General features: G+C 39.0%; 2 protein-coding genes across 7 annotated transcripts; both read left to right on the forward strand.

Moving 5' to 3' along the window:
- Nucleotides 1-964: 964 nt before the first annotated feature.
- LOC134822420 (AP-2 complex subunit alpha-like) lies at nucleotides 965-23,800 on the forward strand. 6 transcript variants are annotated; one of them, XM_063833472.1, is made up of 26 exons: nucleotides 973-1,040; nucleotides 1,194-1,262; nucleotides 1,375-1,517; nucleotides 1,767-1,960; nucleotides 3,967-4,126; nucleotides 4,467-4,568; nucleotides 4,882-4,984; nucleotides 5,258-5,408; nucleotides 5,604-5,675; nucleotides 9,627-9,723; nucleotides 11,162-11,299; nucleotides 12,180-12,287; nucleotides 12,583-12,657; nucleotides 12,991-13,088; nucleotides 13,421-13,550; nucleotides 13,728-13,829; nucleotides 14,146-14,274; nucleotides 14,523-14,594; nucleotides 14,931-15,023; nucleotides 19,703-19,855; nucleotides 20,016-20,154; nucleotides 20,362-20,436; nucleotides 20,923-21,061; nucleotides 21,273-21,389; nucleotides 21,594-21,798; nucleotides 21,993-23,800. In XM_063833472.1, the coding sequence occupies exons 1-26, from the start codon at nucleotides 980-982 to the stop codon at nucleotides 22,068-22,070; spliced, it is 3,003 nt and encodes a 1,000-aa protein (XP_063689542.1). In that variant the 5' UTR covers nucleotides 973-979; the 3' UTR covers nucleotides 22,071-23,800. The 6 variants fall into 6 exon arrangements, with proteins under 6 accessions (XP_063689545.1, XP_063689542.1, XP_063689543.1 ...); XM_063833473.1 differs by having other exon boundaries at nucleotides 3,997-4,126; XM_063833475.1 differs by lacking the exon at nucleotides 14,931-15,023 and having other exon boundaries at nucleotides 965-1,040; nucleotides 3,997-4,126.
- A 193-nt stretch (nucleotides 23,801-23,993) lies between these two features.
- On the forward strand, nucleotides 23,994-26,112 carry LOC134821834 (histone H3-like). The gene is made up of 4 exons (XM_063832640.1): nucleotides 23,994-24,081; nucleotides 24,247-24,325; nucleotides 24,660-24,822; nucleotides 24,971-26,112. Exons 1-4 carry the CDS (start codon nucleotides 23,994-23,996, stop codon nucleotides 25,094-25,096), a joined length of 456 nt encoding a protein of 151 aa, XP_063688710.1. The 3' UTR covers nucleotides 25,097-26,112.
- Nucleotides 26,113-26,395: the final 283 nt, after the last annotated feature.

Genomic DNA, 26,395 nt, shown 5'->3' on the forward strand with positions numbered 1-26,395 from the left:
AAGGCAAAGAAGGCATGGACCGCCCCTATATCCAATGTCTCCTTCAACCTGATACCTGAGGAGAAGAGCTACGAGGGATAGATGATATCTACTGCTCAGGATTTATGATTGCGCTCTGCCAATTGCATCACTCGATTTAATTTATTGTATTTGCATTAAATGTCAAAAGACGCTTCGGAATGCTGGTAATTTATTCGCAATAAAAATACTTATTTTTTATGGGACATTATACAATAAAGTCCATGACGTGATCTTCAAGGGCAACTCTCCTATCTGTTAGAGGTTCCCTGGGGCCTGGAAACGTCAAGGGAACAAGCAGGCCTTTACATAGAGTGGCCTTCATCCTTAATCCTGAGGTAGACGACCATCGGGTCAATATTTTATTACCTTAAAAGGTGTATTTGTTAGTTGTTACCAAGGGTCGACTGAGGGCAGGATTTGCGGCCGAGGTCGAGGAAATTTTGCTTTGATAAAACCAAGGCCAAGGACAACCGAGGTTTCATTTTGTTGGCCGAGGCCAAGGAAAAATCACTATTCCTCAGTAAAACCGAGGCAGAGGCCGAAGACTCGGTCGACCCTTGCAACTGGGACAATTTCGCCAAGGCCGAGGAATAGCAACTTAATTTTTAACCGAGGCCAAGGCAAAGCAAGGAATTGTCCTCCTGACCAAGGCCAAGGCCAAGGAAAAATCGCTATTCCTCGGTAAAGCCGACGCCGTGACCAAGGACTCGGTCGTCCCTTGGTTGTTACTTACTGATACGTAGAGTAAAAGGTCGGATAACAGCCCAAATAGTACTCTAATGGGAAGTGCTCACTGAGCACCTTAGCCTTGCAGGACATTTGGTCTTGACTGGTGTGATTTGATACTTCATTGGTGCTGAATGAGGGCTCTCCTTTTTTACTCACAAACAGTTTGAGAACGTTATTTATCGTTGTAACATGACATCTGAGTAACATAAAATATTCTCTAGCCAGAACCATGCCTCGGACAGGGGACTCCATGCGTGGTTTGGCTGTCTTTATTGCAGATATAAGAAACTGTAAGTGTGATTTTGTTCTAAAGCAATAGTCGCTTTTGAATTTTGTACAATTCAACAAGAGTTTTGGAGTAACATTGGTACAACTGGTTGATTTTCAAATGGTTATATTGTTTTGTAATCGAGTTTACAATCTTGCTGATAGTTTTTCTTCAGGCAAATCTAGGGAGCAAGAGAAAAAGAGAATTAATAAAGAATTGGCTAATATACGCTCTAAATTTAAAGGTAAATTTAAATCAACACATTATATTGTTTAAGTTCATAATATTTTATTGGTGTGTCTCTATTGCAATTGGTCTATTATTGTTGGCTTAATTAACCAAACTTAATTTTCCAGGGGATAAACAATTAGATGGGTATCAGAAAAAGAAATACGTTTGTAAACTGTTATTTATATTTTTATTGGGGAATGATGTGGATTTTGGACACATGGAAGCAGTAGATCTGTTAGCCTCCAACAAGTACACCGAGAAGCAGATAGTAAGTTGATTTTATTAGGCAGTGAAGATGCTCATTTCTTATTTGTAGTTCAGTAGTGTTATTTGAGACACCGTTTTTCGCTAGTGTGTAAAATAGAAATAATTTTGCTGGCTAGACTGCAGACTTCATATTGCAATTGTTATATATATAATATTGTCAAATTCGGTCAAATTATGGAGTTTTTTGTAGGTATTATGAAAACTCCAATATTTGTTTTCCAATAATTTCACATCAATGTTTTATTTTCAGGGCTATTTATTCATATCAGTCATGATGCATCATTCAAACGATCTCTACAAACTTGTAATCCAAGCAATTAAGAATGATCTGTCAAGCAAGGACCCAGTTCACATTTGCCTTGCTCTCACTTGCATCGCTAACATTGGAACACCCGAAATGGCAGAGGAAATCGGAGATGAAGTCCCCAAAATCTTAACGTCCCCGTAAGTTTGCTCATTATTTTTCTACATCAAGTTCTTTATAATCTATTGTTATGATTTGTACTACATTTATAGGCCTTGTTACATCAATAACATTCAATTAAATATCTGAGAAATATAAGTTTAAGTCATAACAATTCACTGATGCAGACGGACAAACTCACTAACAAACAAATACACCCGCACACTAACAAACAAATACACCAGCACACTAACAAACAAGTACACCTGCACACTAACAAACAAATACACCCGCACACTAACAAACAAATACACCCGCACACTAACAAACAAATACGCACTAACAAACAAGTACACCTGCACACTAACAAACAAATACACCCGCACACTAGAGTGGTTCATTTTACCAAAAGTCGTTCAAATAATTAGAAATCATATCTTATTAGTTGCTCTATAGGATCAGGAACGACCAAAAAATTTTTTTTGACTCTAGTGTTCCGGATATGGTCCGCACATGCCACGCCCATTTTTAGTATAATAATTTCCTTGTTCCACGAAGATATTCAATTCCTCTGGTAACCAAACCCCTTCTGGCCTACTTCTGAACATATGAAGATTCGAAAACCAAGTCTACCTAAATCTGAACTTTCTGACTGCGTTGGAGAGTGGAGAACAATCGAGAAATGATAACCAGTCTCAGGATATAATCAAAGTTCAATTTGGAATCTTTTTGTATTTTTTTATGCTGTGTGTAAGTTTGGTGTGAAGCATTATTTTCTTTTCTAAAGCTAACAGTGTTAAACTAAATTGATATCAGTTAAAGATGATATATTTTAACAGGTAAAATTAATATAATTGACGATTAAGTGATATAAGAATGTGTTCAGGACTCTGAAAGTGTCACACTCCTATAGTAATGGTATGAAATGGTTAACTTTAGTCAAGGTCTCATGTCTCTACGACGTTCACTTTTGGCGCAGTGAATCCCGCGCTTCAGCGCAATGCGCAAACTCCTGCAGGAACTTCCCGACATTGTAGAGACCTGAGACCTCGACTAAAGTTAACCATTTTCTACTGTTTATATTAGAGGAGCACACATTCAGAACTCCTTCCATACTCCTTCATGACTAAATTGACGATTTAGACAATTTTACCTGTATAAGAAACGCTATAAAAATGGGCGTGGCATGTGCGGACCATATCCGGAACACTAGAGTCAAAAAAAATTTTTTGGTCGTTCCTGATCCTATAGAGCAACTAATAAGATATGATTTCTAATTATTTGAACAATTTTTGGTAAAATGAACCACTCTACGGCGCACACTAACAAACAAATACACCTGCACACTAACAAACAAGTTCACCCGCACACTAACAAACAAATACACCCGCACACTAACAAACAAATACACCCGCACACTAACAAACAAATACACCCGCACACTAACAAACAAGTACACCTGCACACTAACAAACAAATACACCCGCACACTAACAAACAAATACACCCGCACACTAACAAACAAATACACCCGCACACTAACAAACAAGTTCACCCGCACACTAACAAACAAATACACCCGCACACTAACAAACAAGTTCACCCGCACACTAACAAACAAGTACACCCGCACACTAACAAACAAATACACTCGCACACTAACAAACAAGTACACCCGCACACTAACAAACAAATACACCCGCACACTAACAAACAAGTACACCCGCACACTAACAAACAAATACACCCGCACACTAACAAACAAATACACCCGCACACTAACAAACAAGTTCACCCGCACACTAACAAACAAATACACCCGCACACTAACAAACAAGTTCACCCGCACACTAACAAACAAGTACACCCGCACATTAACAAACAAATACACCCGCACACTAACAAACAAATACACCCGCACACTAACAAACAAATACACCCGCACACTAACAAACAAGTACACCCGCACACTAACAAACAAAAATGTGACACTCACAAACACTCACAAACACACACATACAAACAGACAGACAACATTGCACCCCAGGATCCCCGAACTTTATCCACCTCCTGCCAGTGACACGTTACACGGGGTGAAGAAGTGCGCCGCGCTGTGCCTGCTGCGCCTCTTTGAACTAAAGAGTGACAAGTTTACCCACACAGAGCTGAGTAGCAGACTTATTGCCCTGCTTTCTGATCAACATTTGGTTAGTTTTTTAACCCCATTTTTTGGGTTTATACAGTTGGTGAAACATAATCAAGTGAATTTATCAGTTTTGTCCAAATTTAATATTATAACCATTATAGCCAAATATTCGCAAGAAACTGAACTATTACTACCATTTCAATTACAGTTCATAAAACAGTTAGTCTTGAATCAATATTCGTGTCAAGAGTTAATCATTTTTTATGCTCATTAAAGTACAATTTCATCATTTTGAAATATGCTACAGTAGAAATATGCTAGAAATATGCTAGAAATATGCTAGAAATGTGTTAAAATATGTTAAAATATGTTATTTAAGCATCTGATAATTGATAACACAGGGCGTAGTGACGTCAGCCTGCAGTCTAATACAAGCCCTAGTGACATTTACTCCTGGGGATTACAAGGGATGCGTTTCTCTGGCAGTTTCACGGCTTTCCAGGGTGAGTTCAACGTGTCTTGTGCTTTATCAGTGACCATTATCACAGCTTATCTCGTTACCATTATCCCATCAACGATTTCATAGGTTTTGACATTACCTCATTATTTTGCCATTTACTTGCAAATAAAAGATATAAATAATAAATAAAAAGATATAATTACAAGATAATAATAAAAGACTCGTGGTAACAGACTCGTGGACATATTTTAAAGTAACGAAATTTTCGTTGAATGTTAAACCCAAAAAATTAATTGCAAAAATTATTATCGTGATATATCATCTCATAGACTAATTAATCAATTTATATTTTTCAGATAGTATCCAGTACGGATCTGAAAGATTACATGTATTATTTCATTGCAGCCCCGTGGCTCAGTGTAAAATTACTCCGACTACTACAATCTTACAGCCAGCCTGGTAAGTGTATAGTTAGTGTATAGTAACTAGTAAGTGCGTGTATAGTATGTGTGTACCATTAGTGCGCCACATGTGAAAATTATTGTACTACACAAGTTGTACGCAACTGCGTAATTGCGGGAATTGTCTATCTTACCTACAACTAACTTTAACAGAATATAATGATCAATCGATACAAATTCCTTGTTCAATTAATGCCAAACTTAATCAGCTTCTCCCCCAATTATGTCTGATTAACATATTCATTATCTCTAATTGACCTGTTCTCCACAGAGGATGGTGCCGTTTACGAGCGATTAAAGGAGTCACTAGAAACGATTCTCAACCGTGCAACTGATCCCCCGAAAAGCAAGAAAATCCAGCACACTAACGCGAAAAACGCTGTTTTATTCGAGGCTATCAGCCTTATAATTCATTACGACAGGTATTTAATCCCTATAAACCAGCCTTATAATTCATTACGACAGGTTTTTAATCGCTCTAAACCAATTAATTGCTATATATCTTCTGGTTAACGATGCTTAACCAATTTGACGTGGTTTTCATCAAGAATGTTCCACGTTTCACAATAAAGGTTACAGACCAATGAAACGTGTCCTAATTTCATCTATATTTTCAGCGATGCAGCGCTCATGGTCAGATCTTGTAATCTATTAGGAGGCTTCCTCAACTCTAAAGAAACCAATCTCAGGTAACAAACACTTGTAAAAAGAAGTTATAAATATTGCTGATACTACATCACGTGACGTCACCACTCACCCTCACGTGACGTCACCACTCACCCTCGCGTGACGTCACCCTCTTATAATGTTTCTTCAGAAGCAATTATCAAACTCCAATTGTTAACTGTTATTAGTACAACTTTACAATCTCCGTTGTTCTGTGTTCACTATAATACTACACGGGACTAGAATATTGTATAGCTAATAATAACAATAAATTGAAGTTTAATAACCGTAATAACACCACTATTAAGATAAAACTTATACGCAGCAAAACTTATTAATCTAAACATTCCAGAAATGTACTTTTATAAGTTAAGTAAGGACTGGACACTTTTGCATATAATTTTATCGATACAATACCCCCAGAAGTCAGAACCTGTACCACTTACCCATGCTTTTAGTTTTTATACAATTATATGGTCTACAACTTTCACCCAACGTTATGCCTCATGATGTCATGATGTCGATATCAGATATAATATGTATATTCTATGGGACAAGAGAAACCTGAGGAGAGTTCGGACTACATCATTATACCCTATTTAATAGATAATATTATATTTAATAGATAATATCATATAGTATTAGTAGATGATATTATATAGTAGAAATATCATTATCGCTTATCACTGTAACATGTTACCTAACAATGTTTAGGTGCTGCAAATTTTCGTGATTTAGTATTATACGCTTTTCACTCAGAAAGTTCTCTCGATCTTTTACTTCTCAATTAATAATTTTAAAGTTGAGACAGCCTAGCGCTGGTAATCCGAAATACCAATCATATTTTCATGGATTTGATGTATCCGATTTCAGCTTTTTATTTTATAACTTAATAAAAAATGTGTCAAGTACATCATGCAACATCTACTGTTAATAAAATGTCGAATGCGACGCGTACTACACTCATTTGATGATGACTTATTCAGCATTGGTCACATACGTAACAACTCGTCGTCTATAATACATAAATAGTAAAGGCTTATATTTTAAATCTAGTATATAATTTAGTGGATTCATTTATACTGTTTTAATTGGCAACGATAAGTTATATTAGTCAACTGAAAACACATGTTCATTTGTTTAGTGTTACATTTTTGTCCATGAGCGAATATTCTGGAATAAACCTTGATACGCCATCTTAGATAATTAGAGTTGTGTAGTGCATACACTGTATGTAGTGTATAATCTATAGTATATACACTTTACGTATAGTGTAGTCTGTAGACTACAAGTTGTGTAAGTAGGAGCGTTTTACACTGCCTAATGTACAGTCTATAATATGTCAAACATGTCACGTATAATATTCTTTAAATAGAGTGTGGCATTTGAATTTCCTAATTATTTAAGTGACCTTAAGGGGGGGGGGGGGGGGGGGGGGGCCAATGGGTATTTTTTGTGAAACTTGATTTCGAGATAGCAAGTTGACCAACAAACTAGGACCAGTGACCGAACTTTTGAGGGGGTCCCGGACCCCAACCGCCAAACGGTGCGCGCAGGGCAGCCTAGGCTATCCATTATCGGTATGAAATCTTTTATCTAGATAAACAGATAAAAATTTAGGTTTTATCTAGATAAAACCGATAAAACCGATAATTTTTCTGCTGAAGGCCAAAGCCAAAATGTTTTCCAAATTTCACAAAAACTGATTGTCGACTTTTATTACTGTTTACCAGTAATCTTGCTAAAGTACAATTTCCTTTCTTTTGAAAATATTAGAGCATCAGTTTTCTTCTCCGGGGAACAATAGTGTACCAGTTCTCTTCAAAACAGTAGACCAACGGTTTGTCGTCTCCTAAGAACAGTCGTGTACCAGTTCTCTTCAAAACAGTAGATCACCGGTTTCCTTCTCCTAAAAACAGTAGTGTACCAGTTCTCTTCAAAACAGTAGACCAAGGGTTTCCTTCTCCTGAGAACAGTAACGCACTAGTTCTCTTCAAAACAGTAGACCACCGGTTTCCTTCTCCTGAGAACAGTAACGCACTAGTTCTCTTCAAAACAGTAGACCACCGGTTTCCTTCTCCTGAAAACAGTAGTGCAACAGTTCTCTTCAAAACAGTAGACCACTGGTATCCTTCTCCTGAGAACAGTAATGCACTAGTTCTCTTCAAAACATTAGACCACCGGTTTCCTTCTCCTGAGAACAGTAACGCACTAGTTCTCTTCAAAACAGTAGACCACCGGTTTCCTTCTCCTGAGAACAGTAGTGCACCAGTTCTTTTCAAAACAGTAGACCAAGGGTTTCCTTCTCCTGAGAACAGTAACGCACTAGTTCTCTTCAAAACAGTAGACCACCGGTTTCCTTCTCCTGAGAACAGTAACGCACTAGTTCTCTTCAAAACAGTAGATCACCGGTTTCCTTCTCCTGAGAACAGTAGTGCACCAGTTCTCTTCAAAACATTAGACCACCGGTTTCCTTCTCCTGAGAACAGTAGTGCACCAGTTCTCTTCAAAACAGTAGACCACCGGTTTCCTTCTCCTGAGAACAGTAGTGCACCAGTTCTCTTCAAAACATTAGACCACCGGTTTCCTTCTCCTGAGAACAGTAGTGCACCAGTTCTCTTCAAAACAGTGGACCACCGGTATCCTTCTCTTGAGAACAGTAGTGCAACAAATACCAATTCTCCTCGAAACAGTAAAACATTTAAAGTGATTCAGTGAACCGTTTCCTTATCCTGTGGATAACTTGGAGCAACAGATTCCTTCTCCTGAAGACAATGTTTCACGCCTAGAACACTTACGGAATTTAATTGAGTGCCCTGCCGCCTGCCGGTATTTTTGACTCTTGTTAACAGTAACATGCTCGTTCCTGTCTCCAGAATGGTTCAAGTAAGGTAGAACGCCAGCACCCTAGCCTCAACTTCAAGATAACAATGTCAATAACTTTCTCTAGACTTCTACAGTTCTACAGTTCTACAGTTCTACAGTTCCATAGGTATACAAATGTAAATAAACCTCTTAAGCTCACATTTAAGTAAACTACCTCTTCTATCATACTATAAAACGTTTGGGACTGTTTCTTGGATTACTTGGGAAGGCAAAAAACACTAATATTTCTTTAAAATTTTACGGTATTGTGGCAGTTTTTTCGGTAATTTCTAGTGAATTTTTATACCGATAAAAATATGTTTTATCTAGATAAACAGATAACCTTTTTTAACGAATTATCGGAGATAATTATCGGTAACGATTATCGGAGTGGATAGCCTAGGGCAGCCACGCCCATATTTTGTCCAAATTAGGTCCAATTTAGCCAAATACCCTGAACTTGCCCAAAAGCCAGGTTTATAGTGCTCTACTTGTAGCTAGTGCAGTGGTCTCCTGAACTCGTATATGAAATTTCATCAAGATTGGACAAAAAATGACTGAGTTATGGGCCAAAAACCATATGCCCATATTTGGGCATACGCACCAAATTTGGTAGATTTTGTCCCATAAATTGGTCACTATCAATATAAAATATGAATATCTATATAAAATATGAAAATCAAATAAAATATGAAAATCATATAAAATATGAAAATCAATATAAAATATGAAAATCATATAAAATATGAAAATCAATATAAAATATGAACCTATGTTAACATTAGATATTTATAAATATTTAATGTTAACATAAATACAAAATATGATGACTGTCAGTTATTGTTGTATATTATGTATAATGTATATTAGTATATTGTGATAATCATCTATTAGCCAGTAATATACAGTACGCTCTCTCCCTCACTCTCCTCTGTACTTATAGAGGGAGGGAAGGTGCCGGGGGAGGGGACCACATAAAGAGGGGACCACAGAGGAGAGGGGACCGCGGGGGGATCGGGAGGAGGGCAGATATTTACCTCGGTGTATTTAAAGTCATTGTTGTTTTACCTGTATCTTGTAACGTAATGATTAAATCACTTTTGTTTCAGATATCTGGCGCTGGAAAGTTTAACTAAGTTGGCTGTGTCTGATTTTAGTAGGAAAGCTGTTATGAAACATCAGGAGACCGTTGTGCAAGCTTTGAAGGTACGTTCTCAGGGGGGCTCACGTTCTCAGGGGGGGGGGGCCGGGGGGCTCACGTTCTCAGAGGGGGAGGGCTCATGTTCTACGGGGGGGGGGGGGGGGGCTCACGTTCTCAACATTGTTCCCTTTAGTAATGTAACACCCCTGTTCCATGCCCAATGAACGATGAACGAGGATGCACACGAGGATATGATTTCCATAATTTCGTCGAAAATTCATATAGGTATCCTCGCGGTGATCCTCGTGCGATCCTTGTGCGATCCTCGTGGGATCCTCGCGATGATACTAGGGGGTGCACGATAAAAATAAACTTGCTCGGATTTTAAAAATTGTTGTACCACTGTTTTCTAGAGACTGTTAAAATTTTCACAATACCAAATTTGTCATACCTTTTTGGAAAGATCAGTGATTTATTCGAATTTCATCATCGTGCGATGAGGAGAAAACCCTCGCGAGGATAGAAATGTCCAATAATTTCATCGCGAGGAAATCATCCTCGTGGGAAATTGTGCACGATGATGATTTACCCTCGCGAGGATGGGTATTTGCGCGAGGATTTGGAGGCAATATTCGACGAATTTATGGAACTCGTATCCTCGTGCCCATCCTCGTTCATCGTTCATTGGGCATGGAACAGGGGTGTTACACGTGTCAGTTAGATTGCAATTAGATGGTCAATGTAATTATCATGTGGGATATGTGGGATATGTGGGATATGTGGGATATGTGGGATATGCAATGTAGGATATGTGGGATATGTGGGATATGTGGGATATGTGGGATATGTGGGATATGTGGGATATGTGGGATATGTGGGATATGTGGGATATGAGGGATATGTGGGATATGTGGGATATGTGGGATATGTGGGATATGTGGGATATGTGGGATATGTGGGATATGTGAGATATGTGGGATATGTGGGATATGTGGGATATGTGGGATATGTGGGATATGTGGGATATGTGGGATATGTAGGATATGTGGGATATGTGGGATATGTGGGATATGTGGGATATGTGGGATATGTGAGATATGTGGGATATGTGGGATATGTGGGATATGTGGGATATGTGGGATATGTGGGATATGTAGGATATGTGGGATATGTGGGATATGTGGGATTGTTGGGATATGTGGGATATGTGGGATATGTGGGATATGTGGGATATGTGGGATATGTGAGATATGTGGGATATGTGGGATATGTGGGATATGTGGGATATGTGGGATATGTGGGATATGTGGGATATGTAGCTACTAAGTATAAAATTCTGAGTCTAGCTTGTACTTGATGAAGTCCAGAGAGCCATGTTTAATTTCATGTTTTATACGGGCATTCAGCTGCTAAATTCACTCAAAACACAATTCTTGACAACCACAATACACTTTAAATGTAAAATGTAAACCACTTAATTACACATAACTAATTACTCGCCAGAATGAGAGGGACCTGTCGGTGCGGCAGCGCGCGGTAGACCTGCTTTACGCAATGTGTGACAGGGAACAAGCAGAGGAGATTGTTGGAGAGCTGCTGGCTTATCTGGAGAAAGCAGATTATTCCATCAGAGAGGAACTGGTATGAATACACTTTCATGAGATCGATTAATTAATTTATAAATCGATTAATCCATCATTGAGGATTTTTAAGGAACATGTCGTAAATGATACTTATTTTCCAACTCTATTCCAATTTAATGATTTACCACGAAATTTTGGGGAATGGATGAGAACCACGGTAAATCGGAGTTTTGTTTTTTTTTGGGCAAAAATTAGTCCAGAATGGTTGACGTGAGTCAGACACGTAGAGTTATTTCTAATAAATATTTAAAAGGTAAGGTATGTAGTCTAGTGGCAATCAAATAGGTTTTCACTTAATTAATTGCCAATAGATTGTTAAAACAATCGGTAATCACACTGTATATATTAACATACACTATATATCGATAACCTTATATCTCCATTCGATAAACGGTGTATGTAGATATACGGTGTGATTTGACACTGTATATGGACATGTGATCCTTGTTATTATCAATATAATGCACCACATGAACTCTTGTCTGTGTAGTGCCTTTGCTCCTCTACCTGTTATCAAGAGGGGATCACATCGACTGTAACAAGCGTGCTGATACGGTGGATCATCGGCAAAAAGGATCGTATCATCAATAGCCATACAACGTGCGTGTCGATATACAGTGTATGTCGATATACAGTGTGTAAATCAAAACAATCTGATATCTCTCAACTGAAGCCTGACACTTTTAATTGTATAGCGTCAATTTCAGGACAAGGCTGAAATTATGTTGAATTTGTAATTTGATTTTGTGTTACAGCAAGCTGATTGCCAAACGCTGTCATGTGTCAAAACAAATACCCCCACTTTCACTAAGTCTAACATCAGAAAACAAACATGACTCTCGTGAACTAACCAAGTCAACTTATTAGTCAATTACCAGGTTTTAAAGATAGCGATTTTGGCGGAAAAGTTCGCCCAGGACTACAAGTGGTACGTTGACGTTGTCTTAAACTTGATAAGGATAGCGGGAGATTACATTGCTGACGAGGTATGTGCCAAATTATACCTTGCACGCTTTATAAGATTGTTGGATTCTACCTTGCTTATTTATATTAGGTTTGCGTTAAATTCTGCCTTGCATATTTTATTAGATCGTTGTATTGACAACTCATCGGTAATATATTTTGGTAATAGCAGAGGTTTCGTGACTTAACGACCGATGCGCGATTGTTTTTGACTGTCAGCTCTTAAAAGGAATAATAAGTTACCGATGTCATGATAACTATGACCAGAAATTGTCAATTTAGAAGTGGTTTCGCACTCGTTCATGGATCAATTCTTAGGTGTGGTACCGTGTGACGCAGATTGTGATCAACAGAGACGATATTCAAGCCTACGCTGCTAAGACGGTATTCGAGGTAAGGCGCTTCCTGCATAACTCAATATAAACAAAGCTCGTTTAGATTCCAGGTCAGATGACAGTATACAATAGGTCATTATGTAGCTATTGCTAGTTTTTAGAGAGAATATTTGATGAAAGCGCTATAAACCCAGCACTTTAAAAGTGCGCGTTCGCGCGCGCGCACGCCTCAGTTTGATTGGCAAAGAGGGCGCGACTAAAATAAAATTGAGTAATAGTGGATAAGTGTTGTGATATTGGAGATGATATATTAAACGGTTAAACAATGGAACTTCTGCCATGAGTAGAATTCAGCATTTCAATAAAAAAAATTCAGTAATGGTCCTTTCAGGCACTGCAAGCACCAACGTGTCATGAAAACATGGTCAAAGTTGGGGCGTACATTTTGGGAGAATTTGGAAATCTGATAGCTGGAGATGAGAGATCAGGGTAATTTAATTTACTTTTAAACGTTCTAAAAAGCTGATAAAATGAAACCTTATCCCTTTAGCTTGAGTAAAAAACTTTTAAGGTTATTACAAAATGAAATTGATTCTGCCTGCATCAATACGACTATACGTGTATTATTGGACGAATAAGTTCGGCTTTATTTCGTCATATGGAGTACAGCTGTGGGCGAATGTACGAATTAAAATGCTTATGAAAATTGCTCAAGTCATAAAGTTCCTTTCTTCACTATTACCGGGGTGATTAAGATGAATAAGTTCTTTTGTCGAATGAATTTGTAAAAGTTGTCGTTCAAACCAAGATTTTGTTCTCAGGCCGATAGTACAGTTCAAGCTTCTACACTCGATGTTCCATCTTTGCAGTAATCAGACAAAGTATATCCTTCTCTCAACTTACATCAAACTCATTAACCTGTTCCCCGAAATTAAGGGAGATATCGAAGAGGTCTGTAAAAACTCCACAATCTTAATTTTATTACTACCGTTGTACCTAGTGCATTTCGTACACTGCACAGTGCACACATACCTGTATAAACTTTATCCTATTCGTCAAGGTCAGAACAAATAATTGAACAAAAATTGATTAAAAAGCATGAGCAATGCAAATTATAAAATTTGACAGGTTCTTGGCAACGATAATCAGCTGAGGAACTCGGATGCCGAGATCCAACAAAGGGCAATGGAGTACACGAAACTGAGTCAGATTGCCTCTTCTGATCTCCTGGTTAGATCTCTCTCTCTAAATAAATTTATACTCTCTTAGTAATTATAGTTAATTAGTAGTTCTTATTCTTGAGCAGAAATCTTCACTCTTTTAAGTGGTATCATCCAAATTTGCGGATCAATTTTTGATAATATTTACATACCAATTTATAAAACCGATCAATTGATATTAATTTCAATGCACGAATTATATTTATATATGTACTAGATACATTTTCAGATTTAAGTATAATTTATACAATTATTGCTTCTAGATGACATGTAATCTGCAAAGTGCACAACTATAACTTTAATAACCATAATAAGTTGCTTTCCAGGCGACTGTCCTAGAAGAAATGCCTCAGTTCACAGAACGGGAGAGTAGCCTCCTCGCTAAACTCAAGAGGAAGAGCAACACCATGGTAAAAGAGCGGGAAGTCCCGGAAGGAGACAACACTTCTACTCAGGTAGGAGTTGTTTCTTGTTTTTTTTTGTGGTTATTAGTGGGGAGGTATGCAAATTTAGCTCATTGCCTCCCCGCGAGTAACAAAAAGCACGTGTGAAGCCCATATTTGGTTTGTTTAATGTTTTTTTTACACTGTTTCTAAGAGCACTGTTTGTGTTCCGCCTCCACAAATCACAAATGACGTCATAGCACCCCTTAATGACGTCATAACACCTCCCATGACGTCATCACTACAACTAATAACACTAGAACGGGATAACCCTGTCTGCTGTGGAGGAGCCCTGTACAATACCCACTCCGGACGTTAACCTTGTTGAACTGGTACGTTTGTCATCTCAAATACATAATATGCTGCATGCACACATACAATTTGTGAGAAGGTGTATAACGTAGTTTTTAGCGAGCTGAATCCAGTGAAAAACAAACTGTGACTGAGCAATGAAGTTGGACATTTTATCCGCTGATCAAAAATTGTATCCAGATAAAACCTGGAAAACTACATATTACACTTCAACACTGTGCTTTAACACGCTCATAGTGATGTTTAGATACAATATAGTAACATGTCTTAATATCAATCTGATAACAAGGTTGCAAGTATAAAATGAATGTTATCGTCGTTACCAAGACGACACATGATATCAAATTGCACACTAGAGCGTTGAATTGTCGTCGGGCGCAGCTGATAACGGAGGCGCTAGTCTCCTCGATCTAGATTCACCCGGGCCCAACGTTGTGGAACCTTCTCTGGTAAAAGCTACCCCCTTATTTATGTCAAATACCTGCGCTTTGTATCGATACATGTGCTCGTATCAATATGATGAAGATTACATGTCTACAAATTGATTGCTGCCGAATGATTCAGATCGCTTGTTAATGCTGAAATTATTTATTAAATACTTGGAAAAGAATTGATTAAAACCAAATATTAGTGATACCAATGACTGATTTACTGGCTGTTATTAATGTTAAAAGTGATGAGGTACATACATACATACATGAGAGGGAAAGGGGAGGAGGAGGGAGGGGAGGACTGAGGAGGTGGGAGGGGAGGGGGAGGAGAGTAAGAGAGGGAAAGGGGAGGAGGAGGGATGGGAGGGGGAGGAGGGATGTGAGGGGGAGGGGAGGGGGGAGGAGGGATGTGAGGGGGAGGGGAGGGGAAGGGGAGGAGGAGGAGGGATGGGGAGGGGGAGGAGGAGGGATGGGAGGGGTAGAAGGAGGGATGGTAGGGGGAGAAGGAGGGATGGGAGGGGGAGGAGGAGGGATGGTAGGGGGAGGAGGAGGGATGGTAGGGGGAGGAGGATAAGAGAGGGAAGTAAAGACCGGGGGGGGGGGGGTGTAACCCAAAAAAACCCAACTCCTACCCAAGAAAAGGTAATACTGGGATTGGGTTTTTTTGGGTTTTTTAAACAAAATTTAAACAAAATTTTAGCCATTTCATTAATTGTATTGAATGTGAATTATTTCCCACTGAGTCTTACCTACGTGTTGTTCTCATGTCTTAACTTAATAGATAGTTTACATAGTATATAAGTGTGTTTATATTGATAGTATGTTATCACGATAGCAAACAGGATGTCTCGTTCATCGAGATATAATCCATATGAATGCACAAAGTGGAAATGTGCCAAATGTGGCAAATGTGTTCTCCTGTCATGGAAGGAGGCTATGACGAAGGTCAAGGCAAGTCAAAGCACATGACTTAAATTACTCGACTTAAGGCGGCTTCAGAGTCCGACTCTCGATGATGTGTCTCCAAAGCTTTCTGTCCGCCATAAGCTCCTTAATCTCTCCAGTGTTCTTGAGTCCAGTGTCACTTATTAGGTTATCGACGAAGGTGAGCGGTGGTCTACCCCTCCCTAGGTTCCCAAAGGAGAAGTTGGTGTGCTGCCAGGTCATCATGTCGCTGGATGTGCCCAGCCAACCTCATTCTTCTGGCCTGTATCTTCGAAATAACTCTTGGGAGTGATCCAAAGACCTCCTTGTTGATGCGATGTCCTCTCCAGTCCACGTTTAGGGCCATCCGAAGCATTCTACTGTAACATCCGTCTATTCTTTTCTTCAAAGAGTCTGTTATTGTCCACGTTTTCGTTCCATACAGGAAGATTGATTCAACCGTAGCTTGAACAGACGGATCTTTAAATCTCGGCGCAAATTGGACCTCCATATAGCCTACATTTTGTGGTAGGCAGCCCATGCCTTGGCCTTGCGTAACCTAAAGTCGTGCTCCGTTGTACTAAAATCCTCAACTTCTTCTAAGGCATGTCCGTCCTTAGAAATTATTGTGTGTGGCTCCTCTCCTACTAAATTAACTGTAAGATCCTTGGTTTTAGACAAAAGAGATTTCCTGCCTCCTCATCAGATGAGGCTTCTGTAGGACTGTAGCATGTGATGACAGTGAGCCTGGGCTTTCCATTAAGAGACATGGTGAGGATCCTTGCGCTGTAAGATTTTATAACTTTATAAGACTTATAGCCTCATATGCTGTCCTCGTCAAGATGATTCCTACTCTCCCATTAGAAGCGCCAGCTGCGTTTCTCCACGCAGATGAGATCACTGGATGAATCCCTTTGTTCATCTTTTCTATTCTGGTATTCTCAGCAATCAGCATGCACTACCCGATGTGCAGCTTGCTTCGAGAAAATAGTTCTTCAAGTTCGATGCGTTTGTGCTGTTCTCTGGCTGTTCTTATGTTAAACGTGCCAACCTGAGCAGCCCTTTTACATGATACAATGCAATTGATGTTCATATTTTTTTGATGTTTTCTTGTTTGACTTTCCGTAGAAATAGGTTGTCGTGTTGCATTGTGGAGACCGAGTCATCAGCTTCTGTAATAGCAGCGTAATTACCCCGGCAACCACTTCCACTAGAAAAATAAGGGGCTTTAACCCTTAAGCTGTTGATAAACTTCATCTTGACTTTTCAGTTGGCTCACAATCCCGTGCAGTCCCCTGCACATTGGCAGTGGATTGTGTTCTTAACTCTTGCGCCACTAAAAGGTTAAGGGCATCCGCTTGAACAATAGCCATATTTAACTCTCACCATAATGTCTTGGGTATCTTGAGCATGTAATTGCACGAACATATGCTATACAAGACAAATGTGACACTTCCTTTTTCTACCCAACAGCATCAGTTGTAATCCTTACCCAATCGTCACCTGCTCCAGTGTGGGACTTTTTATCCCAAAGCATAAAGAGGTTAGAGTGAGAACAGAGCTACACTTTAGCGGGTACTAACCCTTCCCCTGACTACCTCGTTACCCGGTACCCCGGGCATAGGAAGCCGTATCCTGACTACCAGAGTGTGGTCCAGTCTAGCTGGGTCATAGTAGACTAGGTTGAACAGGGTAACAGCCAACACCTCTTTAGCTACTGTGCAATCCACAGTAAAGATTTACGAGTCTCAAAGCCTCTTGTAGACCAAGATTTAAGGAGTCAATAGATCAAATTATTGAACTTCCAGGGCTCAATGTCTCCCGTCGACCGTCCTGCCTTTAGCTTGGACCCCCTGTCCAGTATCCAGTCTTCACCACGCGGAGGTAGTGGCTTTCATCATGCTGTCCGATGAGTGTCTGGAAGAGGGCACCAGCAGGATACCCCTTTTCAAAGTTCGGGAGCCTCACATCAGACCAGGCCTTCCACCCAGCTTGAACTATCCAGCGGTGACGCCTTGGGCCACCTAAGCTTCACACAACCATTGAAAGACCACCTGCCTACGTCTGTAAAAATTTTGATGATGCGATTATTACAGTCGAGGGTCTGATGCTGTACATTCTCAGTGTAACAGCTGACAACAGTTATCAACACTTTATGCCCTGGCTGTTTACATCCGATGCCTGCGAGCAAACTTTATGCTTTCCTGCGCATAGGCCTCCATGCAGGCATTAGAACTAATCTGTGTTCTAAGGATATGTTGGTTGGCATGGGCAAATCAAACCGTTCCCTCGAGCTTGATGCACTCTGCAAAAGTTTGATCCCTGTAACAGTTGCCCACTCTCGCAACAAGCTTGTTATACCGCATCCGAAAGCAGAGAAACTATTTTGAGGTAAAGATACTTCAATCCCAAGATTGTTCCAAGCTATGAAGAAGGGAGTCTCAAGGGGTAGAGAACTCATTCAAGAACACTGTAACTTTGAAGGAGAGGCTTTCCAACCATCTTCTGACGGAGCAGAGAGTGACGAAGCGGAAACAGATGATGACGAAGAGGAAGTGGAGGATATTGACTCATCAGAGGAATGGGCGAAAATAGTAACTGTGTATGGTGATGCTCTGCATCATGATACGGCTGTTGAGGTTTGCCTCAATGGAGGGCGGGATCGAATGCCATCCCAGTCAAGATTTTAGCGACTCCAGGGCCATAAACAAGCAAAGATATCACTTAATATCACATGTGATCATGCAGCCGATGGTAACTGCAAGATTCTCTCAGTTGGAGATAGAGCATGGTTTCTCGTTAAGCGGATGATCAGGAAAACGGAAACAGAGATCGTGAAGGTGAGAAGAAAGGCTTTATTCCTCTCGTACCGGTTGCGGTCAGGGTTGGGGTCATCACTGAGTTGCGTCCCTACTAACTCAATTTGCCATGGCCATCGAAGTGAGCATTACAATTTACATATGGCTGATATCATATCTGGATGGCCAACTTCTTCTGAGCACATCAGTGAATAAAATACTGCTTTTGGGTGATATTTAAGCGATTATATCTATTGTGATGTTGTAGTGATGAACCACAACAGTGATGTTGTACTGATAATTGTTTTGCTAGGTGCCTACATGATTTTATTTCCTTCAAATGAAAAATTTGTAAACAACCCAAAAAACCCAACTCCTACCCTGAAAAAGGTCATACTGGGATTGGGTTTTTTTGGGTTTTTTTGGGTTACACCCCCCCCAAGACCGAGAGGAAACAAAAGACTTTACGTTATGACGCTGAACGGCGGAATACATATAAATTATATATTTGTATCATTTTTATCAACCCGGCCCTGCAAGCTTGCACTCCAAGAAAATGTTTATTCTTTTTTGTTAATTATGATTATGAAAAAGCTATGCTGAAAGACCTAATATATTATAGATGATCTAAATTGTACGAATAGATAAGTGCCAATACCTCTTTAGTTGCAGCAAAGACATCCTGGAAACGTCTTAAATAGAAGCATGTTTTTTGAAAGCCATTGACATGTTCATGTTTCTTGTTTACTCGTTGATTAAAAAGCATTTCGTCCTATTGTTTATTAATTTATAATCGATCCCTGAATTATCCTAGATTATCCTCAGTTACACTCAATTACCTGGTGTTTACACCCCTGGTTCTTAAACCCCCCCCCCCCCCTCCTTACACCCCTGGATCTTACCCCCCCCCCCCCACCCCCCCCCCTTACACCCCTGGATCTTACCCCCCCCACCCCTTACACCCTTCTCCTCCAGGAAAGTGGAACCCCTGAAGACAGCCCTGTGCTCAACAACCACACGACACTCCCTCTAGCTCAACCAGCACCGGTCACTGCCCCTGCTGCTGAGCCATCACTGCTGGACATGTTCGGTGGGGCACCACCCGCTCAGGATCCCACTAAAGTTCAGGTTTAACCTCAAACACATGGAAATGTTTTATCTAATGTTTTGTTTTAGACACGATGGTGATTATCCTGGACTCATTTCTTTAATCTACTAGATGTGTACCAATGACAGACTCAAAAAGTTAAAAGTATAGTACACGTGTTAACATTTTATAAATATTTAGGTGGTAACTGGGTTGATAGAATGTAACGAAGCATCTCAACCGAACTTCAACGCGTTCATCTGCTCTCGGAACAACGGGATTCTTTTTGAGAACGATATAATTCAGATCGGAGTAAAATCAGAGTTCACTGGAGTCCTGGGTATTTTATTATTTTCTTGTCGCGTTATCACGTTTCTATTATCTAAGAATGCTTGGTCAATACGACCAAACGTGTCATTTGAAAGAAAATCACGAAAAGGAAGGCCAACATATACATAAATGTTGGCCTTCCTTTTATACATAAAAAAGAGCCCTGTACCCCAAAAATTACCAAATTTCCTAACGTTTTACCAGAATTATACGTCAGGTAAGCTGCAGGTGTTCTACGGTAACAAGTCTCCCCTTCCTCTACAAGGGTTTACTACTACTCTTTACATCTCTGGTTAGTATTTTACTATACAATTGTCGAAACAAACGAGAGAATACTGTTGGTTGTTGGTTAATAGTATGTATTCTTGGTATTGTTATCTACAAACAACAAGAGTAAAACCACTAGAGGAAACTCACTTGGAACACCGGACCTCCCAAGTGTTAAATACGCCCGAAAATCTGACGGCTTAGTGGCTCAGTTGGTTAATCCGCCTGGTATTGCTTGAGGTACCAGGTTCGATTCCCGACTCTGTCACTAGCCGTGGGGTGAGCGTCGTCGACGCTCAGCTAAGGATCCTGAGTGGTCTATGCAGTATGCAGCCCCCCGGTCCACTCAGCCAAATACTCGAGAAATCGGGTGTGAGGGTTAAATGAGGAGCTGCCCATTGCAGCTAAGTCTCGGGCGAAGAAAGTCAGCCCTTCATTCAAAATATGACGTTAACAGAAGTATGACCTTTTTTATCGATAATCTGAAAGATATTGAACCCACCCCTTTCAGCGGCGGATGAACCCTGCCTGCGACTTGAAGGACAAAGAGTAGCACAACTCATTGCTGCAGGAGCTCAGATCCCACAAACTATAAAAGCTACTGCTGTGTCAGCCTTCGCTGAGTGTCCTCTCATTCAGATATCATTCTCGTGAGTTGACCTTTATATTTATATTTTATTACCTATCATACAACTCGCCTAATTAGTAACCAAAAAGTGCCGAAACTAGGTTATAAAATCACCTCTCCTCGTTAACAAGTAGTAACCAAGTAATAAAAAAGTAGTACAAATTGTGACCAAGTAGTAACCAAGTAGTATTGGTAACCGTGTAGTTACCAATTAGTAACCGCCTCTCACCCAGGGCTGCGGGAAGTGCACAAAACATGGTTCTAAGATTACCCCTCCTCGTTAACAAATTCTTCCGGGGAACCAGCATGGCAGCTGCTGACTTCTTCGTACGCTGGAAAAACCTCAGCTTGTGAGTTTTTGTCACTTTAAAATACATAGTTAACATTGTTCTATGAAAATGCATTGATATGATTTTAATGGAATGAGTGAAGTTTAGTTTATTAAGAAATTTAATCAGTAAATTTTCTGCTGCACCAAATTTTACTGTTAGAGGTGTACTATGTATATGAAATAAGTTTAAATATTAAGATTTAAATAGCTCACCCTGTATCAGACCCGCTCAAGAATGCCAAAAAGTGTTCAAAGCAAGTAAACCCATGGATAACGACCTGGTCAAAGGCAAGGTAAACGGGTTTGGTTTCCAAGTGCTGGACGGTGTTGATCCCAAACCTGATAATCTAGTGGGAGCAGGAATAGTTATGTGCGAAGGATCGCAGATCGGGTGTCTACTCCGACTGGAGCCCAGTAAAGCTGCTCTGGTTAGGAGAATACTGAGTTATTGTTGTCTTTAATACTTCTTAAGAGAGGAGAGAAAATACCATTAATTGAAATGATCAAGTCTCTAATTATCTTAATTAATAATTATTGTTATCTTAATTTATGCAGAGTCTGATGAAAATATAAATATAGTGTATCCACTATCCACCCGATTTCTACTAAAACTAAATTTCAGATGTATAGAATGACAGTTCGGTCGTCAAGGGAAGGAGTACCAGAACTTCTTGTTAATCTCCTAGCTCAAGACTTATGAGAGTGTCACGTGCTTAGAAATGAAATGATGTCATAGCATGACGTCATAGCAACCTAGTGACGTCATAGCAGCCTAGTGACGTCATCAGATCAGGATAGAAATGCCCTTTTGTAGATGGGACACTCTTCATTGTCGATCCCATTGATTCTGTGCGTCGTTTGAATAAGTAAAATCGACGTGTTCGTTAATTCGTGATTCTATAATGATTATGTTACGAGAAAAAATGATTGTGTTGTATATTTTAGGGCATGAACACTCCTTGCTATATCGACTTGTTCTTCAGAATACACATTTTGATGTTCTTGAAAAATTGATATTTTTTTCCGAATGAGAGCGCTTAATTTTAGAGCTTTTAATCGAAAATAAGTTTTAGCTTCGTGATAGCCTGAGAAGTATAATAATAATGTTTTAGTAAAGTTAACAGGTTTAATTTTACCTAATTCTTTAATGTTTTGTTTAGTTTGTTGCGCGTGGTTTTGTATTGATTTTTTTATTTCTCACGCATGACTCCTGCGGAGGTCACACGGCAATTTGTTCATAGTCAAACTATTGGTAACCACTTTGTAACCACTTAGTAACCATTTAGTAACCATTTAGTAACCATTTGGTTGCTACTTTGTTACCCAAACTGTGCCATTTTACTATTGAGTTTACCTAGTATTAGAAACTTTTCTGTGGTATGTCAAATTCTAATTTTATTAGCCAACCATTCACACGGCTTCTTGACTGAAACCTGGCATTATAATTAAGCCAATCAGGTGCTTCCAAACTGTCATCTTATTACTTAATAAGCCAATCAGAAGTTTTTTATCAATCATGTGATTAGAGGTATGTCACTAATAAGCTGTTGATGTTATTGAGACTAAGAGAAAAAATTCTTTTCAGCCTGCATGAAGTTGTCCATTTATCTACTCCTAAAAATTTCCGAATGTTTAATTTTAACTTAAAGCTGATTATCCGCAGAAAAAGTACCTAGGTTGTATCATTACTAATTGTATAATAGCGGGACAACGTAGAACGGTAGATGTTGTTAATGAAGGAGATGCCTACTTGTTTTTTTAACAGTAATTACATCTAGTTAGTTACTTCTAAAAACTTATATTTATGGATAAAGCCCTCATGAAAATATTTCCTTGTGTTTGAATCATGATAAGTATCTGATACATAAAGTTGAGTGGCTTGTTATCATTAACGACACCTATCGTGTGTAGGGCAGATTGGTTAACGTTATGTTTAGTTAGATCAATTGTCTTCTGTTACATGGCCTGGTGCATTTATTAAATGTGTTAAATATGACCGAACATAGCTGTAGAATGTAGATACTGTAATCTACGTAGATGCGAATATTTTCTTTTTTTCAAATATATATGGGACATTCCTGGGAATGGCCTGATTATGTGAAGCTGGTTGGGCAGCTAATGGCTGTTCAAAACATTGTTAATAATGCTAGTAGCAAGCATCGTTCATTTCACGTGATTTTAGATTTACCGATTGAAATTTAAGAAATTTCTTAAACTCTGATTGTTTCTCAAACTGAAGATGGTCTATTTACTAATTTCGTCTCTAAGGCTAATTTTTTGTTTTTAAGTGAATTCTAGAATTGAGATGTTCTACATTGTTCTGGAGTATTCTGGAATATTTATGTAGTTATGTTTTGACTGGGTATAATTGGTCACTTCTTGAGTCAGAGTTATTACTATATAGATAATTATATTCTTTCACTTACAATACCTCTGTCCCTTCATTTGAGAGTATTGTTAAAAGCTTGTTCCATCCTTTATCAAATTAAAGAATACGATTACGAAATAAAGTCATAACCATTAATTGGTTGTTATTTTAATTAAAGATGCAACGTCAGATCAGTAATTACATGATACATTCCTTGTTATAAATCCTGATTTTGAGAACTAACCTCTAAACTTTATGTTAAGTATGGCAAGAACTAAACAGACCGCTCGAAAGAGTACTGGAGGAAAGATAGACCGGGCACGGATCTTGGAGGCTAAGAGAGGTAAATATATACACATTGTTTATTTTTTAATTATCTTATTAGTAGGTATCTGATTTTGTCGATATTATCGCTCGTGTAGATCTGTATGTGTATGGTGTGCAGCGCTGAGTGTTTATTTATCAAATATTTATTGAATTTGTTAGTACTATCATTAAAAATAACTAGGCAAGAATGTAGGGACGAAGACCAGAAAAGGAAAGAGCAAGGGGGAGGTAGCCGGAGTCAAGAAGAAGCACAGATGGAGGTGAGTACACCCTTGTAAGGACATCATGGCACGTGCTGTGCCCTTATAAGTTATAACACCCTGTTTTATCTTGTTTTTTGGCTTTATTTTGACATTTTACTTAATAGTTGAACGTAAGGAATACTTTATGTTTAAACCTACAAAATCATCATTCACTTCCTATCAAAACCACGTGTTTACCGTACTAATATAAGTAAGTGGTTTCACTCATGTCACGTGGTTTAACCCTGTCACGTGGTTTAACCCTGTCACGTGGTTTAACCCTGTCACGTGGTTTCACCATGTCACGTGTTTTCACCCTGTCACGTGGTTTCACCCTGTCACGTGGTTTCAGGCCCGGTACGGTAGCTCTGCGTGAGATCAGAAGGTTCCAGAAGTCTACGGAGCTGTTGATCCCACGATCTCCTTTCTTGAGGCTGATGAGGGAGGTGATTAACGAGGTGAAGCAGGGTCCCAGTCAGATGAGAGTGCAAGTTGGGGCTGTCGGCGCTCTGCAGGTTATTATTCTTATCATTAATTACTAATCTACTGTATGTAAGGTTCCAATGGTTCATCCTGGGAGCTTGTTTTAGTCTAGATCATCAAAAGTTCTAAAAAACAAGAAAATACATTGGATATTTTTCAAACACAAGGATATGTTTTCAGGAGGCTGCAGAGGCGTATCTGGTGGGACTGTTTGAGGATACCAACCTGTGTGCTATCCATGCTAAACGTGTCACAATCATGCCACGTGACATCCATCTTGCTCAACGACTACGAGGCAGAGGTTAAATACCTCTAACATAAAACAGAGTGACTGATAACGTACTTGCTCCGGTTACTGGCGGGAGGGGTGCTATATTTATCTGACACGTGATAGCGAATAACCAATTGGCATGTAGCATCGAGCAATTTAATCCTAGAAACAATGTCACGTGTCAAATCAAGTATGGTTCACCTCCCGATCACTATCCGGGCGTATTGTTCCGGAATTTGGTTCCAAATTGAAGGCCAAGAAGACATTTTATTACTTATGTTCTATTTAATATTCTATGTTAAATATTATGGATAATTAGCAAATTTAGCATGTTTTCGGTTATATTCTGACATTGAAATGCTATTTCGATGAGGAAACTATTTATCTTTTAATCACATCATTTGGTAGACTACTTGTTATTTGATTGTGATTCCCTGCAACTTTGCCAACCTATTTAGGGATCTACCACATATTGAGTAAGCTAGATTATGACCTTTTCAGACTTCTTCACCTAACCCCGTAAGCCAGATTGTGACCTTTTCAGACCCATTCAGCCACTTCACTCATTAGACTTTTCCAAACCATCTTTCCTAGACTGGCTTTATAATATGTGAAAGATCCCTTTATTAATACGGCTATTATTTCGAGTTGTATTATATTTTCCAGCAGCGTCAGCAGTAACATACATTGTTTATTAATGATTAACAAGCTGTTATGTAGTGCGAACAAAACTATTGCAATTTAGTGTTACCTTGTTAAACAGGCTATTTTTACTAAGAACAATATTTGCTAAACTGTATTTTAATTTAGAGGAATATATATTTACTAGAACAAAAGTTTTGGTAATATTTCATGTTTGAAATATTTTCGTCACGATTTCATAATTCATACTGGCGTTTTCCAAGTAACATCTTGCACGTCATTTAACTTAGATTTACCCAACTTTTAAAGACCTAAAATAGTTAAAGTTTATTTCAATCTTCTTTCTCAGAACTATTTTAATAGTTGAAAAATGTTCACCAGTAATAATTATTTTATCGCTGCTTTATAACATATTATTTTACTTAGTTCCCCAATAATTTGAAGACGAAACAGTGCGTATCCAAATTGAAATATATTTGTTTTGAGGCAAGGTATGGTACGTATGGCAGTGATGTTGGGTTCAGATTGGTCAATACGATCAATCAATGATGGAAGAGTATTGATTTATACACCTCCCCGACACTAGGAGTATCCATATTTTGTTAGTGAAAACAATATACAATTTCAAATCATGAAATAATTATAAAATTGCTTTTAAAACAATCACAGAATGAGAAAGTTCATTAATATTA

The sequence above is a fragment of the Bolinopsis microptera genome, chromosome 10, assembly GCF_026151205.1.
Source record: "Bolinopsis microptera isolate Bmic1 chromosome 10, MBARI_Bmic_1.0, whole genome shotgun sequence".
NCBI lineage: Eukaryota > Metazoa > Ctenophora > Tentaculata > Lobata > Bolinopsidae > Bolinopsis > Bolinopsis microptera.